The sequence below is a fragment of the Mustela erminea genome, chromosome 10 (assembly GCF_009829155.1).
Source record: "Mustela erminea isolate mMusErm1 chromosome 10, mMusErm1.Pri, whole genome shotgun sequence".
Classification (NCBI taxonomy): Eukaryota; Metazoa; Chordata; class Mammalia; order Carnivora; family Mustelidae; genus Mustela; species Mustela erminea.
Window position 1 is genome coordinate 31,738,292 of NC_045623.1, and position 18,427 is coordinate 31,756,718.

At 35.1% G+C, this 18,427-nt stretch overlaps 1 protein-coding gene across 3 annotated transcripts in view; it reads right to left on the reverse strand.

The window, feature by feature from the left end:
- Positions 1–13,053: 13,053 nt before the first annotated feature.
- The window catches only part of BTBD8 (BTB domain containing 8), a 104,353-nt gene continuing 98,979 nt past the window's right edge, over positions 13,054–18,427 (reverse strand). For all 3 annotated transcript variants that reach the window (XM_032302106.1, XM_032302107.1, XM_032302108.1), the window contains 2 exons: positions 15,194–17,521; positions 13,054–13,921 (listed from right to left, as the gene is read on the reverse strand). In XM_032302106.1, coding sequence (XP_032157997.1) covers positions 13,452–13,921; positions 15,194–17,521 — 2,798 coding nt within the window. In that variant the 3' untranslated portion in view covers positions 13,054–13,451. The remainder of the gene's footprint in view (positions 13,922–15,193; positions 17,522–18,427) is intronic.

Genomic DNA, 18,427 nt, shown 5'->3' on the forward strand with positions numbered 1-18,427 from the left:
ACACTTGGGCTGCTTCCATCTCTTCGGGCAAATACCTAGTGGTGAAATTGCTGGATCATGTGTTATTTCTATTTTAAGTTTCTTGAGGAGGAATCTCCATTCTGTTTTCCATAGTGGCTTCACCAGTTTGCATTCCCACCTACAGTGCATGACGGGTCCTTTATTTCTATATCCTTTTCAACACCTGTTGTTTCTTGTATTTTTATTTTAGCCATTCTGAAAGGTGTGAGGTGATATCTCACTGTGGTTTTGATTTGTATTTTGCTGCTACTGCTCAGTGATACTGAGCATCTTCTCGTATGTCTGTTGGCCATCTGGACATCTTCTTTGTAGAAATGTCTATTCATATCTTCTGCCTATTTTTAATTTGGATTTTGGGGTTTTTTTTTATTGTTGAGTTGTGTAAGTTCCTTACATATTTTGGATAAATACTGGATATGTCATTTTCAAATATCTTCTCCTATTCAGTAGGTTGTCTTTTAGTTTTTTTGATTGTTTCCTTTGCCCTGCAGAAGCTTTTTATTTATTTTTATTTTTTTTATTTTAACTTAACAGACAGAGGTCACAAGTAGGCAGAGAGGCAGGCAGACAGAGAGAGGAAGAGAAGCAGGTTTCCCGCTGAGTGGAGAGCCCGATGCAGGGCTTGATGCGGGGCTCCATCCCAGGACCCTGGGGTCATGACCTGAGCCGAAGGCAGAGGCTTTAACCCACTGAGCCACCAAGGTACCCCCTGCAGAAGCTTTTTATTTTAATGTAGTCCCGAAAGCTTATTTCCACTTTTCTTTCCCTTGCCTCAGGAGACATATCTAGAAAAATGTAACCATGGCTAATGTTAGAGAAATTACTGCCTGTGTTCTCATCTAGGATTTTTATGGTTTCAGGTCTCACATTTAGGTCCTTAATTCATTTTGAGTTTATTTTTGCGTATGGTGTAAGAAAGTGGTCCAGTTTCAAACACCGTTTGTTGAAGAGATTGTCTTTTTCATATTGCATATTCTTGCCTCCTTTGTCAAAAATTAATTGACCATATAATCATGGGTTTACTTCTGGGCTCTGTATTCTGTTCTATTGATTTATGTGTCTATTTTTATGCCAGTACCATACTGCTTTGATTACTATAGCTTTGTAATATGTCTTGAAATCTGGGATTGTGATACCTCCAGCTTTGTTCTTTTTCAAGATTGCTTTGGCTATCTGGGTCTTTTTTGGTTCCATACAAGTTTTAGGATTTAGGATTATTTACTCTAGTTTTGTGAAAAGTGCTGTTGGTATTTTGACAGGGATTGCATTACACATAGATTGCTTTGGGTAATATGGCCAATTGAACAATATTTTTTCTTCCAGTCCTTTAACATATTGTCTCTTTCCATTTGTGTTGTCTTGAATTTCTCTTACCAGTGTTTTGTAGTTTTCAGAGGACAGGTCTTTCACCTCCTTAGTTGAGTTTATTCCTAGGTATTTTGTTATTTTTGATGCAGTTGTAAATGATACTGCTTTCTTTTAGGAAGTATTACTCAACATTTTTATCTATATTTCATTGGAAAGAACCTGGTCGCAGGGTTATAATTAGCCACAAGATTAGCTTCCCAAGGCTGGTAAATGGACTATTTATTCTGATTGGCTAAGTATCCAGCTATAAAATTCAGGATTTTATTAGGAAGGAAAAGGAGAAGAATAGATTTTAGAGTAGGATAGAGCAGCTGCACCAGTCAGGGTTGTCCAGAGAAACAGAACCAATCAGAGATATTATTAGATTTATTTCAAGGAATTAGCCCACAGAATTGTGAGGGCTGACAAGTCTGAAATCTGTAGATCAGGTTGGAGACTCAGGCAGGAGTTGGTGCTTTGATCTTAAGGCAGAATTTCTTCTTTAGAAAACTTCAGTTTGTGCTTGTAAGGCCTTCAACTAATTGGATGCAGCCCACTAACATTACTGAGGGCAACCTCCTATACTTAGCCAAGTGATTTATACAGGCTAAATACATTTACAAAATACCTCATAACAACACATAGGTTAATGTTTGATTAAATCACTGGGTGCTATAGCCCAGCCGAACTGACACATAAGACTATCACAGCAGTCTTTATCATAAATAGTTTATACTATTTATACATATATACATTAATATCTCCTTCATTTAATTGTGATAAAATCACAATAAATCCCCAAATAATCAGATATTTATTAAAGTGGCGTGATATCCTAACATATCAAAATAATTTATTTATGGGGCACCTGGGTGGCTCAGTGGGTTAAAGCGTCAGCCTTTGCTCAGGTCATGATCCCAGGGTCCTGGGATCAAGCTCCGCGCCGCGCTCTCTGCTCAGCGGGGAGCCTGCTTCCTTCTCTCTCTCTGCCTGCCTCTCTGCCTACTTGTGATCTCTGAGTGTCAAATAAATAAATAAAATCTTTAAAAAAATTTATTTATTCCTACATTTCAGGACTTTAAAAATATCATACACACACACACACATATATATAAACTATTTCTGATTATTCATTAAATTTCTAAAAGTGAGATTATCAAGTTAATAATTATAAAGAATGTAAAGGCCTATATTCCTATTGCCAATGTGCTTTCCAGAAAGTTTGCACCAATTTACACTTACACCAACAATTTATGAATGCAATGCCAATGTCACTGTACTCTGGACAAAAGTAGGTTTCGTAATTTTATCAATTAAATAGATGAACATATTTTGTTTTGTTTTGTATCTCTTTACTACTATATAAAACATTTAATCATTCATTATATTTTTATTGATACTTTCTATTTTTCTTTTGTTAATTTCGTTTTTACTTTTGCCTAGTTTTCTGCTAGATTACTACTAGCATTCTTCTGATTGATATATGAGGTATTTATATATTAATATGTTGGCCATACTTCCTGCAAATAAGATTCCTAATTTGCTTTTCTATTTTTTTTCTTATCATAAAACTTTTAGGGGTGCCTAGGTGGCTCAGTGGGTTGAGCCTCCATCTTCGGCTCAGGTCATGATCTCAGGGTCCTGGGATTGAGCCCCGCATTGGGCTCTCTGCTCTGCAAGCAAGAAGCCTGCTTCTCCATCTCTCTCTGCCTGCCTCTCTGTCTACTGATCTCTCTCTATCAATCAATAAATAAAATCTTAAAAAAAAAACAAGAAATACTTTTAGAATATAAAATCCTTTAAGTAAAGTAAATCCGTCCTTTAAAGGAAGAAACTATAGATACTTCAAGTTTTCACTTAGGGTAAACACTTGGTCAAAATTAATAAAAATATAAGGGAACTAAAACATGAAAATGAGATTATTTTCATATACAAAAGAAGTATCCCTCCCATGGATGGCTCAGTAACTAGTCACATCTTTCCAAAAAACATACTTAGGAAAACTCACATTTTTTTCCCTGAGAATTCTTACATATGAAATATCTTTCTTCATTTAGTAGTATCACTAACTTCAGAATCTACTGACTGAATTGTCATTCCTAAGATGTCATCAACATTATGTTCAAATAAATTTTGAGATGATCAGTAATTTTTAAGAAAAAAAATTGGAGAATAAAAAATTAACTTATGATTTTTTCTGCTTCTAAATACATTAAAAAATGTAAAAAGCAAATAAGGTGTTAAATCTGTGATGGTAATAACACGCTACATATAAATCTGTGTGGCAATATAAATTGACTGAAAGATTTGTGCCACATATGACAGCTCAAAATATTTTCATTTCCTCCTTAGTAATTTTTAGATTTTCTTATCTCATTGACTATGAAAAGCACAATCATCCCACACATTGTTCTTGAATTGAGTTTAATGTAATCGGCCCAGAATTCTAGCTTGATTTTCTTTTTTTTTTTCTAGCTTGATTTTCAAAATTGAGGTGGAATTGAATTCCAAGCAAGTTACCTAATTTGACCAATAATTTAAACTTGTATAGTATAGTAATACTTGGAATTATTTTTCTACTTTAATATATTTCAACTGGTTAGTTGAGTCTAATTAGTTCCAATGATTATTTATAATGTTGGCAAAGCATCTGTTTTCATTTATAATTCCTAATTAAAGTGGGTTAGTGGCTATTCACTTATTTTACTTACAATATTTTCACTTATCAAATGTGTTATGACTTACTGAATCTTTGCATATTTTAAAAAACCTTTTCTTCCATGGCTTTTTTTCTAATGCTTCTTTAATCACGAGTCTGGTCAAATATATTTTGTTTACCAGCTGTTTGCATTTTAATTTTTGTTAAAAAGCAAAAATTTGCTAATAATACATATATGTTAATTTAAAAAAGCAAAAATTTCCCCCCAATTTATCTTCTGCTTTTTCGTTTTGTTTATGGTATTTTGGGCATATGTTAGTTCTAAATTTTAAATAGCCAGATTGTCAATCTCATACTTTATGTTTAATGTTTCAGAGTTGCATGAGTTTTCTGAGGTTCGTGTGCTTTATTTCAAGATTATATGTATATTTTTAAAGATTTTGTATATATATTATATGTTACATACATACTATATTATATTATTTATTATATATATCTATTTTAAAGATTTTATTTATTTGTCAGAGAGAGAGTACAAGCGGGGGTGAGCAGCAGGCACAGGGAGAGAGAGAAGCAGTCTCCCTGCTGAGCAGGGAGGCCGATGTGAAACTCGATCGCAGGACTCTGGGAGCATGACCTGAGCCAAAGGCAGACACTTAACTGAGCTTCCTGGGCGCCCCTTATTTCAAGATTATATTAAAACACTATGCATGTTTTTGTATAGTACTCTTTAGGCTTCATAGTCTCAAGTTAAATTTTGGTATCTATGGAGATGATGGTATTATTTTTCTACATTTAACCTATTAATATGGATGTACTATACGACTAGGCTTCCCTACATTAAATCATCTTGCATTCCTTAAATTTTCAGTATTAAATATTTCTGAGTCTTTTAGGAATTTTGTGTTATTATAAGTGGTATTATTCTATATATTATTCTGTGTTATGCTATGTTTAGGCAGGTTTATGGTGATCACATTATGATGGCTTCTTAAATTGCATCTGGAGGCTTTTCTTGTTTCTCCATACTCCAAAATGATCTTGAATGCTTTCTCAGTTTCTTCCAAGGTATAGATTTTTTTCTCTCTTTTTAAGCTTATTTTGGTAATTTATATTTCTCTAGAAGTCCATTTTATCCAGGTTTTCAATGGCTTTGTATGCAGTTGCGCAAATTAGTACCTTGTTATTTCATCTCTAATATTATGTTTTTCTCTCCATTGTGAAGATTGTTTTAAGAATCAGCTCTTAGACTTACCAGTTTCACTCATCTCTGATTTCTAATTAAGTTCTATTATTGTCTGTATTCATTCCTTTCTTCTGATTGAATTTAATGTTATTTTTCTCCCTTCTTAAGCTTGAGTGCTATTCTCTATATTTTAAATCAGAAAACTGTAAAAGTATTTTATTTACCTTCTTGACTTTAAAAGTAGATTATGTATGTTTTGAGAGTTGCATATATCTAAGTAAAAAAACAATTTTGTGAGGGTGTTGTAGACATCTTTTTCCTAAGCATGTAGTAGTTTAAATGTAGGTATATTTCTATTTCAGTTTTTTATAAAGTTCTCTTGCCAGGCTAAAACTGAGCATAAATGGAAAGAAAAAGAGATACATTTTATATGAATACCCTTTTAGGGAAAAAATAAGTCTTTGTGTGAAAGTATTTTTTCTTAATATCTTCCTGATTTGGAAATTCATGTTTAATTGGTTGGGATATTATATTTTTTAAGATTTTATTTAATTATTTGACAGAGAGAGAGAGATCACAAGTAGGCAGAGAGGCAGGCGGGGGGGGGGGGCAGCAGGTTCCCTGCTGAGCGAAGAGCTTGATGTGGGGCTCAATCCCAGGACCCTGAGGCCATGACCTGAGCTGAAGGCAGAGGCTTAACGCACTGAGCCACCCAGGCACCCTTGACAGGGATATTATTATAAAAATGTAGAATCAGAATAGAATTGAAATTCTCAAAATTAAAATTCTTGTGCTAATGTTGGCTAAATTTGGAAGTAGTTAAGGAATCACTATATGAAAGATGAATCATGGACATTAAAAGTAACTCATGCGATATTAACATGATAAAAATGTACACCTCTCATATCTAAGCCAGATTCAAAGTGCTCTTGGTATAAGAATTTATAATATGAAAAATATAAATATCACTAGAGAAGAGTATATAGATAATTACAAGTTGAAAATAGCTCCTGGAAGTTATCATTAAACTGAGCCAAACCAAGTCTCCACTTTCAGCTGCCCAAACCCCCGCAGAACTATCAGAAGATGTTGTGGGAGTAGAAATATCATAGTTTGTTGAGTTTCTGAATTTTGAAAGACGTTCTACTGTGTACCTTGGTTACCTCAATTACATCTCAAATGTCCAAATTGAAAATTATCTTTTTTTCAATCAGGAACTGTCTGTCTTCCCTTTTTTTTTTTTTTTTTTTTTTACTTGTTAGAATTATGGGATATGGGTAGGGGATCACCTTTATCCCTCTTCCCAAGTCTTCACCCTCAAATAGCAACAACATCTTGTTCATTCTACTTCAATTATCTCTCAAATCTGTCCTCTCATTTCTATCCATGATACTAGTTCCTAAGTGTGGGCCTCTTTTTTCCCTTAATCATTCCAATGAGGACTTTTACAGGTCTTCCTTCCTCTAGTTTCTTTTCATTCCAAAATATTTTCTATATAACCTTAATGAAAGTCCTATAATGTATTTGCTTTAAAATTTTTTCTAAATATGTTTTCCTAGATGGCAAACATCTTCATGTTTTGGCCTGGCCTGAATTTCTCCAGCTTTATATTCCACTGCTATCTCACATGCATTCAGTGCTTTAATTGTATTAAATACCTGAAGTTCCTTGAAGTGGCCTGTGTTGGTTCGGACTCTTTGTGCTTTATCCCACTGCCTCCTGACTCTTCCTTGATAGCCTTGATTCAGTGATTATTCCCAACTTCTTATTTTCAAAGTGCTGAAGTTACTTCCATCTCAAAAACAAACTACCACTGTCTCCTTTTCAGTCTACTTCCTTGAAACAGTTAGTTGTTTACCTCGTGCTCACCTTTTTGTCCTTCCTACTACTCTAAAAAACACCAACTGACAAAAGTTGCCAGTAAAATCATATTGTCCAAATCTAATGAACTAGTCTAGGTGCGCACCTTAGTTGACATTTCAAACAGCATTCAAAACTGTTAACTACTTCTACTTATCCCAAAACAAACAAACCTACTTATTTTTCTGTGCTTTGTAGAACACTGTGAGTTAAAAAGATAAAATCATCACTATCACTTAACCATAACCATCATTAACATTTTTACTTATTTCCTTCAAGTCTCTTCTTCTATATACTTATAAATATGGAAAATTGGGATATTATAAATATGTATTTTGGGTTTTTAAGCATCTTCCCTTGGCATTAAACAGATGTTCTGGAAACAATTATAATCATTGCATAATGTGTTATAATCACACCATATTTTATTTAGCCTTCTGCTACTGTTGACATTCAGCTAGTTTTCAATTTCATTAATGTATCTAGGTCTCAGATTCTTATTTCTTAGTGGGAGATTCCAAGAAGGGAAAGGACTAGGTTCAGGATATGAAGTTATATTCATGATATAGATTGCCTAATTACTTACAGGAAAGGTAATTACTTAGCAACACAGGCGTATCCAAAATTTACCATCTCTTGCTAACACTGTATTTTTAAAAAAATCTTTCAGTTTGTGGGGCACCTGGTTGGCTCAGTGGGTTAAAAATCTTTCAGTTTGATAGGTTCAAATGGAATCTCTTGGCCTTGATTTGTCCTTCTGATTAGTAGTGAGATTATAAATTCATCAGTCTTTCTCCTTGCCTTACCCTGCTAGTTCTCTTACTTCAGAATATTCCTTTTCATTCTCCTTCTCAGGCTTTTTTCTTTTTAAAATTTTTTTTTTTTTTAAAGATTTTACTTATTCATTTGACAGACAGAGATCACAGGTAAGCAGAGAGGCAGGCAGAGAGAGAGAGAGGAGGAAGCAGGCTCCCTGCCGAGCAGAGCGCCTGATGTGGGACTTGATCCCAGGACCCTGAGATCATGACCTGAGCCGAAGGCAGAGGCTTAACCCACTGAGCCACCCAGGCACCCCCTCAGGCTTTTTTCTATTCCATGGTATTTTGTCCTCAGCCCCTTGAATGTCCCATAGGCAGCTCAAACTCAGTTATACTAAAAATTAAACTCATCCTAAGCTTACTTCAATTTCTGGGTAATGATATCATCAACCACCCAGGCACCCTAGTCAGAAACCTGAGTCTTTTAAGATGACTCCCTCCTCTCACCCCCACATCAGCCACTAAGTTTTTCTAACCCACATATTAAATCTCTCAAATATGTCCACATCTCTCTATCTCCACAGCTACTGCTCTCATCCAAGGCCTTGGTTACTGAAATACTCATCATTGATCTCCCCGCCTTGTCACCCTGTTTCCAGAATGATCTCTTTTTCTTTAAGATTTATTTATTTGAGGGATGCCTGGGTGGCTCAGTTGGTTAAGCCGCTGCTTTCGGCTCAGGTCATGATCCCAGCATCCTGGGATCGAGTCCCACATTGGGCTCCTTGCTCGGCAGGGAGCCTGCTTCTCCCTCTGCCTCTGCCTACCACTCTGTCTACCTGTGCTCACTCTCTCTTTCTTGCTCTCTAACAAATAAATAAATTTAAAAAAAAAAAAGGATTCACTTATTTGAGAGGGGAGAGAGAGAGAGAGAAAGAGAACAAGAGACAGGATGAATGGGGGGTGGGGTGGGCAGAGAGAGAGAGAGAATTCTAAGCAGACTCCCCACTGAGCATGGGGCCCCTCCAGTCTTGATCTCAAGACCCTGAGACCATGACCTGAGGTGAAACAAAGAGTCAGTCACTCAACAACTGAGCAACCCAGAAGCCCCCAGAGTGATCTTTCTAAAATGTACATCTAGAGCACTGGGGTAGCTCAGTCAGTTAAGTGACTCTTGATCTCAGCTCAGGACTTGATCTCACAGTTTTGAGTTCAAGATCCACTGGGCCCAGCATGGAGCCTCCTTAAAAAAATAAGGAAAATAAGATGCAAATCAGATTGTGTTACTCCCTGGACTCTACATCCCCATCCAACTTTATCCCTTGCCTTACCATCTGTTCCCTTCTCTTTAGCCATATGGAACAACCAGAATTCCCCACTGCCTCTAAACTCTTTCTGCCAAGAGTATGCCTCTTTTGTCTTGTGAACTCCTACAATAATAAGGGAATCCATCCAAGTAACATCCCATCATTTTCCTCTCCTTTAGGCACTGATTATACTTTATATAGAGCTATGTTATAACACATTAGAATTTCATAATTTTTTAAAAAAGATTCTTATTTGAGAGAGAGCATGAGCTGGTGGGAAGGGGCAAAAGGAGAGGGAAAGCAAGCTCCCCACTGAGTAGGGAGCCCCATGCTGGGATCAGTCCCAGGACATGACCTGAGCCGAAGGCAGACGCTTAACCAACTGAGTCACCCAGGTGCCCCTGAATGGTAGTGATTATAAAATTCCTTTTAATCGTCTCCCACAATCTAATTATCACCAAATTCAGTAATCTCAGTCTATCTGGTATCTCTGTTACCAGATCCTCCTTCATTTCCCATTTCTAAGGTTGTCAAAACTATTTTAATTGCATCCTGAGACTTGGGTGCTTCTTCAAACCAGGCCATCTTCACTAGAGCTGACAGTTATTTTTCTGAAACACATCTAGTTTTGTTACCTAATTACTTAAAAAACCAACTCTGATGACTACCCATTTTGATTGTAGGTGGCTATTTTCTCAAAACAAGGAAAGCTTGTCTATTGAGAGTTAAAGGGATGCACAGTGGAAGGAGACACAATTCTCACTTAATCCAGGATTTTGACTATTTAGACACTATAGCATATTATTTCCCAATTTTAAGAATCCAACTCCAGTTCTCTTCTTTAGCTCTATCTCCTATAATTCTTCCTCCTCATCCTCAATACACCTCCGTTACCATTCTTTAACACACTGTTGTGTCTAGTATGCCCTATCACCAGCAAATTCTTACTCATCCTTGAAAGCCAGCATCTGGTTACTTGGTTGCTCCAAGAGGTGTTATAAAGGGGTTTTAGACTGTTTTCAAAATCTTTATCAGTCCTCCAAAGCAAGCCAAATCAAAATAAAAATGGGATTTTTTCTTGGTATGGGCAATTGGACGTTTTGTAACTTCACATAAACTATGTATAAAAGCATCTTTTAAGGACATTTCTATTTTTATTTATCTATAACATAGAATCAAAGTAAAACCAAAGTACTTTCTATACAAGTACTCTTCAAGCTAAGTCCCCTGGCCTACACTTCCAACTAGACTGCAGTCATTAAGCCCTTTATAGAAATTCTGAAGGAGTCACGGAATATTAGTTACTCTAAGAAGCTTTCTCTAATCTTCTCTTCCTGAGAAGCTGTTTGTAGCTTCTCCTTCTGGGCTCACACATCTCTGACCATATACAACTGTTATCTTACCAAACGAGAGTATAGTGTGTCATTTCTCTTTTAGTTTCTTCCACTAGGGTAGCTAATCCAGGGTAAGGACTCTATTATCAGTTTCCTCATGTGTAAAATAAAGATGATAAGAAGACTATTCTCATATAATTATTATGAGAATTAATGTTAGTGTATATTTAAAGCACTTAGCACAGTGTCTAGCATATAATAGGAGCTAAATAAATGTTAGCAATTATTTTTCCCTTTGTATTTGTTAAATCATGAAGTACTAGCCTGAAGAGTCCCACAGCAAACAGGCTGGCTGATGCATAAAAAGCATAAGAAAACACACATGTCCTGAAATTACCTAAGAGGTCACTACTTAAACAAAATGCCTTCTCTATTACCTAATTTGCAGATGTAACATGAAACTGAATGGCTTTTGAATGTCTAGTAGTTGAAGAACAAAGTTTTTAAGACCTTAGAACTGGGAAAGAAGTCTCATTTATAAAGCATCAAATTTCTGAGCGATTTATTAAAAAGAACAAATAAAACAATTTCACATTTGGAAAAAAGGAAATAACACAATGTCTTGGGAATTTGCACTCTTTCTGACTATCATACATTACTTCTTTATATCATAAATCACCTATAAATATACTTGCTCTCAAGCTTTATGATAAAAATCAAATGAGCATGTTGTGTGGTAGAAATAACATCATATTAAAATTAAGAAATATTAGGTTGTAGGGGCGCCTGGGTGGCTCAGTGGGTTAAAGCCTCTGCCTTCGGCTCAGGTCATGATCCCAGGGTCCTGGGATCGAGCCCCACATCGGGCTCTCTGCTCAGCAGGGAGCCTGCTTCCTCCTCTCCCTCTGCCTGCTTCTCTGCCTACTTGTTATCTCTGTCTGTCAAATAAATAAATAAAATCTTAAAAAAAAAAAAAAAGAAATATTAGGTTGTAGTCCACGAATTAGTTGTGGGACCTTAGACAATCTTTCAAATCCTATGGGCTTCGGAATTCTTTGGAATTTGAAGGGATTAGACTAATCTCTAAATTCCCACCTGGCTTGAAAATACAATGTTCTTAACAATGCTATATTTTAACCTCTTGCATGGTTTCCCCCCTCACTAGAAACTGAACACTCTTTTTTTTGAGTGGAGAACAGGAATCAAACCTTATTTATCTTTGTACCTCTGTGCGTAGAACAAATGCCTGTTTCTTGACCGAATGAATGAGTCCCCCCTACAGAGCTTCTAGTTTAAAAAGGCTTGGCTTTGGGGTGCCTGGGTGGCTCAGTTGGTTAAACAACTGCTTTCGGCTCAGGGCATGATCCCAGGGTCCTGGAATCAAGACCCACAACTGGCTCCTTGCTCAGCAGGGCACCTGCTTCTCCCCCTCCCTCTACCTGCTACTCAGCCTGCTGTGTTCGCTCTGTCAAAAAAAAAAAAAAAAAAAAGAATATATAGTAAAAAAACAAAACAAAACAAAAAACGCTTGGCAAATTTATGGTGTAACAGGTTAGTGGCTAAAATATAATTGTTATTATATAAAAATAAATGATTGCGCATTAATGTGATTGTAGCTATTCAAAATACAGATTCACTCTTCTGTTAATTTGTTGAAAACCATTATTTTGTTTGTTTATTTATTTATTTATTTATTTGACACAGAGAGAGAGAGAGAGAGAGAGACAGCAAGAGAGGGAACATAAGCAGGGGGAATATAAGAGGGAGAAGCAGGCTTCCCGCCGAGCCGGGAGTCTGATGCAGGGCTTGATCCCAGGGCCCTTGGATCATGACCTAGGCAAAGGCAGACCCCCAACGACTGAGCCACGCAGGTGCCCTGTGAAAACCGTTATTTTAGAAAAGGAATTCTAAACCAAAAGGTTTCTTTACTTTTGACATATTTTAGAGAAATTATGTTAGTTACATATCTTTGAGAGAGGCTAATTCTACTAAATTTTATCATCCTAAGAGCAATGTCCACATAATGAAGTAAGTATCCAAGCTTTCGCTCTCCAGTACCATTTTGTAGAAGAGATTTTTATCTTTGTCTTGCTACCAAAATTATAGACTGAAAGACAATGTGATCCAGGAAATAAGGAACCAGATTATACAGACACATGGAGAAAGCAAACATATATGCATGTGTGTGCACATACACACACAGTTTAACTTACTCAAATGAGTCATGTACCCATTTTAAAATTAATATTTAGTGCAGGCTTATTGCTGGAATAGTTCCAAAACATCATCTCTAATATGGGATGGAAAATGAAGAGCAATTAACTAACTTTTAAGTCTGTATAGGTGAAACAAATGGACAAGGGCAGATGCCTCTCTTTGGATATGTCCCAAAAAAGATAGTTATAAAGGATTCCATTTCTCTGTTTTAGTAGCAATGTGATTGAAATTTGAAGTGCATTTACTTCACAATTTCCTGGACCTGCACTGTTAGGAAAGTGAAAGTTTCTTCTAATATTCAGTTATCAGGCTCAATCACACCAACCTGAGTTTGAATGTTACTCACTGATTAACTATACATAAATTGACACAAGCACAGCAAGTTTTTTTATTGTTAAATTACTGTTATAATATGCAGAGCAAAAAGTAAAGGAACTGATCTACTTGTGCATTCACATTTTAAATCCTTGAATTATAAACAAGTGAACTAATGATCAGTTAGGAAAGGAAAACTGTAGGGTTTCTTTGTAAGTCTACTAATTCCTCTAATAATTAATAAAACATGCTCAAAAATTTTAGAAAAACACTTTTTTCTACATATGATATATTAATAAACAAATTATGTTTACCTCAACAAATTGGAAAGACTCCCTCAATATTAAGGACAGTCTATCTCTGGCTAATGCAATTATTTGGATATAATATAAGCATCAAAAAATAAAGTGGTGGCATAGTTCAAAATTTTCCAAAGTGTTAATACTCTTAATGCTGAGTTTCCAGTTCCAGAATTGTCCATTCCCCTTGGGGTGAACAATCTTCAGAGGAAAAACTAGCCATGGTGATGCTTGCTGAGGAATCATCAAGGGGAGAGGTTAGTTCACTCCATCTGTTCAAAGTGTCAACATGTGCTTTACCCTGAGGTTTTGAGCTGTCTCGTGCTAAAAGTAGTGTCTGCTTGATTAGATACTGTGCTAAATTTAAGTCTTCAGGAACAGAATTCGTAATATTTAAGTTTGAATCCTGTTCAGAGAGCAGTTGCTTCAATAGTGTCCAATCTTGTTCTGCAAAGTGCTGATCATCTTCAAAATCCATGTCTGTAACATGTGTTTCTGATTCCATTTTCTGCTCAAATGCTTCTATTACATCCATCTCATATATTGGAGAGAGGGTTTTTGAAGGCCGATGGTCATACATGTAGGTTTGTGCCAGTGTGTCACAATCATCTATGTCTCCTGAAATAATTCATAATACTACACAATGTAAAAATTGCTCATGTTGGTACCCCTCAGAGTTTTGTAGAACAATATTAAAACAATGTAACAGTTATAGTCCAAAAAAAAAAAAAAACAGAATGGAAAAAATAACACTTATACAAAATTGACAAGATTATTGAGGCATTTCTTTTTCTATATTAAAAAAAAAAAAACACCAAAGGATGTTTAGCAGCAAAATCAACATAGGCAACTAACAATAATTCTCCATACTTTAATTTGAAAATGTGTGATACAGAAAACAAAAATTATTTAAACATAAACATAGAATGCGCACATGTATCTAATTCACTATAATATGAACTTAAAAGAGAAAAAAAGACATGGTTATTTTATGGTGATTTTTAAGTTAAGTCAGTTCCAAAAGGGTAATAAATACATTTTATCTAAAGCCTTATTTGTATATTGCACATGCAAAAGAGGATGCAAGCAAGGACAAACAAAAAATACAACTTTAAAGAGCTCCCTACTGTTGTGAATTTGCTGAACAAGGGCTATTGATCAGTGTCTTTCTTAGTTCTGATATACAATAGCTATGCAGTCAATCACTATTGCATATTTTAAATATTTTAAATGTAGTTCAAATTATTTTAATAAGGAAGACAAACACACAAAACAATTAGACAGGAAATCATCTATACATATGAAATAAGCCTGGGCTTTTTTCATATATTATCATTACTTCTAAATATAATCTCTTTTAGGAAATTTATCTTTTTACTTGAAAATTTTAGAATTATAGTGATCCTCAAAGTCTTAATCTCTGTAAAATGCATATAAATTATAATAATTAGTTAAAATAGTTCAGTGCTTTTAGTTATATTATTTTAGTTATTGCACAGCCCTCTTAGATATATACTAGCATAGTCCATAAATCATATCCAATTGTATAATAAAATTTCTAATAGTCAAGAATTCTATGTTAAATTAGACATAAATAAGTAATAGCAAACTAAGTTTTTCTCTTTATTATTTCAAGTAAAATCTCTTAATAGATTAGCTCTAATAATTACCAAAATTTTGCTAGATCTTAACTCTGCACTAGGATTTTAAGTGAACAATAAAGATTAACTAGCTAGTTTTCATATTATTAAGAAATTTAAGTTTTCATTTGAAATTTGTATCTGTTGCTTAATTATTCTAACTAAAATATAACATTTGGGGCTACTTACAACTTTAAAATCTATACACTCATTTTCTTACGGATTTAGCATTTCTATTTCTGTACATTACCTGCAGATAAAGCAATATTAGCTTTTTTGGTAGCTGTAGAATGATTCTCTTTCACTTGACCTTCCTGAGGCAGAAGTTGACTCCGACAGGAGTCCAGAAATTTTGTAGAGCTGTTCTTTGGTATGTCAGAATTGGGTTCTCTTTGATGAAGCTCCAAATGACATGGTCTTTCTTGAGATTTTATATCATTATCTGAGAGTTTGCTGCGTTGCTGAAAGTCATTATCTACCTTGCTTCCACTGTTTACTTTATCTTCTGGAAGAAGCTGTCTGCCTCCTTTGAACAGGACATCTACTGTGAACTTTTTTCCTGTGGCTGAAGCACTCTGTTTATCTTTTCTGGATGAGTCAATGCTACTGGGTCCCAAGAGAGAGCTTTCGTTTTTATATACACTATTGCCTTTATCTTGTTTACATTCTAAAATACTACCTTCACTTCCTTGTGTGTACCTGGAATAGCAAGTCCTTCCATGATGTTCATGAGAAATGCCATCAAAAACATCAGAAGGTGAAAGAGAATCTACAGAAGGCTGAAAGGGAGTATGGGCTTCCCCTTCATCAGATCCTAGTTCTTCACATTCATCTACTGAAAGTAAGACTGATCTTTTGAATTTTTTAGTTGCAGAAAACTCGTGGCTTTCATTTTCTGTTGCATCTTCAAAAGCCAAATTAATTATTCCCTGAAACTGCTGAGGAACTGAGTTAGATGTACACAAATTTTCTCCAACATTTTCAGCTTCAGATCTTTCATCTTCTGTTTCATCTGCTGAGGAAGAAACTTGATCTAGTTCTTGAGCAAACTGGACACTGCCTCGTCGAATATTTTCTTTTTCCCTAGGGTGAACTACTGTAGATCGAGACCAAATTTCTGGCCGTTTCCTAGGAATCTCATCATCACTTGTTGAATTAACTTGGAAAAGATCATTACTACTTTGCTTCTTCATTTTCACCTCAATTCTTAAGTTACTATCATATATTTTTAATTCTTCAGGAGTACTGGTATCACTGCTACTTCTTCCAAGAAAATCATGGCACAGCATAGTGCCACATTTAGAAATACCTCTGTCATTTGACCCATCATCATCCTGAGACCCTCCAGCATCATAGTCTTCAGATCTGGGCTTTATGTCATCAGAGGATGTGGTAGCGCTGCCAGTGTCAGATTCAGGGCTTTCTCTCTGATGCAGACCACTGGTACTCAAATTCCAGTGGCTCATAAAGGGAATTTCTGGAGTTTCATGGCTCTCCGGAGTTTCTGTTGTTTCCATATCCTTAGGAGAATTTTTTCCCGATATTTGTTCCAAAACACAGCTGGAAGAAATATCTGAGTCTGCTATAGCATGTTTGATTTCACTCATAGCAGAGTCATCAGACAAGTAACTAGGAATTTTCTGTTCTTCTACATGAATTTTAGATTTTCTGTTATCTTGGACAGAATTTAAAGTACCATTTGTCCTTTCAGCAACACATGGTAGAACATCTTGGACACATTTAGTGCTTAATTTTTTGTTTATAACTTGTTTCCCTCCTTGCTTCTCCCTATCTGATACTGGATGGATTTGCTCTGCATTTGCTGAATCTAAATCACAAACAGGATTAGAGTTCAAGGAGTTTTCACTGTGATTTGAAATCATGGATTTTAGGACAGTGGTGCTGTAAAATTCTGGATCTACGTTATCACTCCTATCAGAAAGACAATGTATTTTAGCTGTGTTGTATTGATCTGATTCTTTGCTGGAAAATTTTATTTCACTTTTATCTGAACAAATCCGTTTTGATTCTAGTTCATGTTTTATTGATTTATCCAGATTTGAAATACTTTGGCATTCTAATACTAACTTCTCTTTTCCTTGATTGTTTAATGGCTTTTGTGGGTCAGGTTTGCATGATGACTGGAATGCTTCTCTACCGCTGATTTCTGATGTGACATTAATTAGAGGTTCATGAAGCTTCTGTTCAGAAATATCATCCTTATTATTATTATCATGTACATCATGAAGCATACTTTTTTGGACAACACATATTTCACTTTTTAAAGGTCTTTGAGAAGAAGGCTGAGTTTGCAATATAACCTGTCCAGGAAGTGTTTTCTGTTTTGACTCTTTATTCCTCAAATTTTCACTTTTTTTAGACTGATTTGTTAAGTTTTTAGGCATTGCCGCTATTTTTGCATTAACCTTAGGCAAAGATGTGTGTCCTTGCTTAACAGGTTTTCTCTTAGGTGTTTGTTTATCTGCAGCTGTATTGTGGTCCAATTTTGTCACATTTTCATCAGACTTCTTTGAAGATAATGAAGATTTTACTGAATTTGGTGACTCTCCTTGAGATCCTAAGAAAAGAAAATTTAAAAATGTAAAGTACTTTCCAATTTGTGAATGAAATGCAGTATTTGTTTTTAAATTACATTAGAAGAAATAAAATAAACAAGAAATTATGTACCTGTGACATGGACTATGGAAGATTAGGTGTCAGGAACATGATAAAATAAAAAAATTTTTATTACAAATATAGGGGACTACTGTAGCATCTTAGTAAAATTATTTAAATAGGATCTTTTTTCCTCAAGAGTGTTGATCCTTACACCAGAATTAGATTTGCATAAATATATGAGGGTGGAAAAATCTGATTTTCTTATATCAAAAGAGCAGGAAGGGTCTTCCCTTTGAAGTTTTTTTGGGAAAAAGACTGTTCCACACAGCTAAAAGGAGCATCAAACTAAATATAAAATAGAAATGTTGAAATTACTGTGGTTATTTTCCTGTCAAACATGAACAAAACTAATTTATTTTTCATAACAAGACCATTATTATTGTAGATCATCTGGATTAACAACTTAGATGTACAGTGGAAACTAAAAATGGTAATTGGAGGGCAAGGATTAATTTTGAGAATCTATTTGTTTACACTGGTTGAGTCCTAGAGATGATAATTAAAATTATGAAACAGAATTGCCAAACCTCTGTAAATGTTAATATTTATTACTAAACCTTGAATAATTTTTCTCTAGCTTATTTTAAAATTCACTTTCAGTATTAATTATCTAACTCAAAATTATTTTTAGGTTTTTACAAACTGCTCACACTTATGTGAATGCTTAATACATAAAGCAAATTAATTTTAAAATCAGTTGTTATGTCATCTGCATGTCATTATGCAATCTGATCAGTATGCTTTTCTCTCTTAGAACATGGCAAAACAGGCACAGCACAGAGGGAAAATTCTTCCCTACATGTCA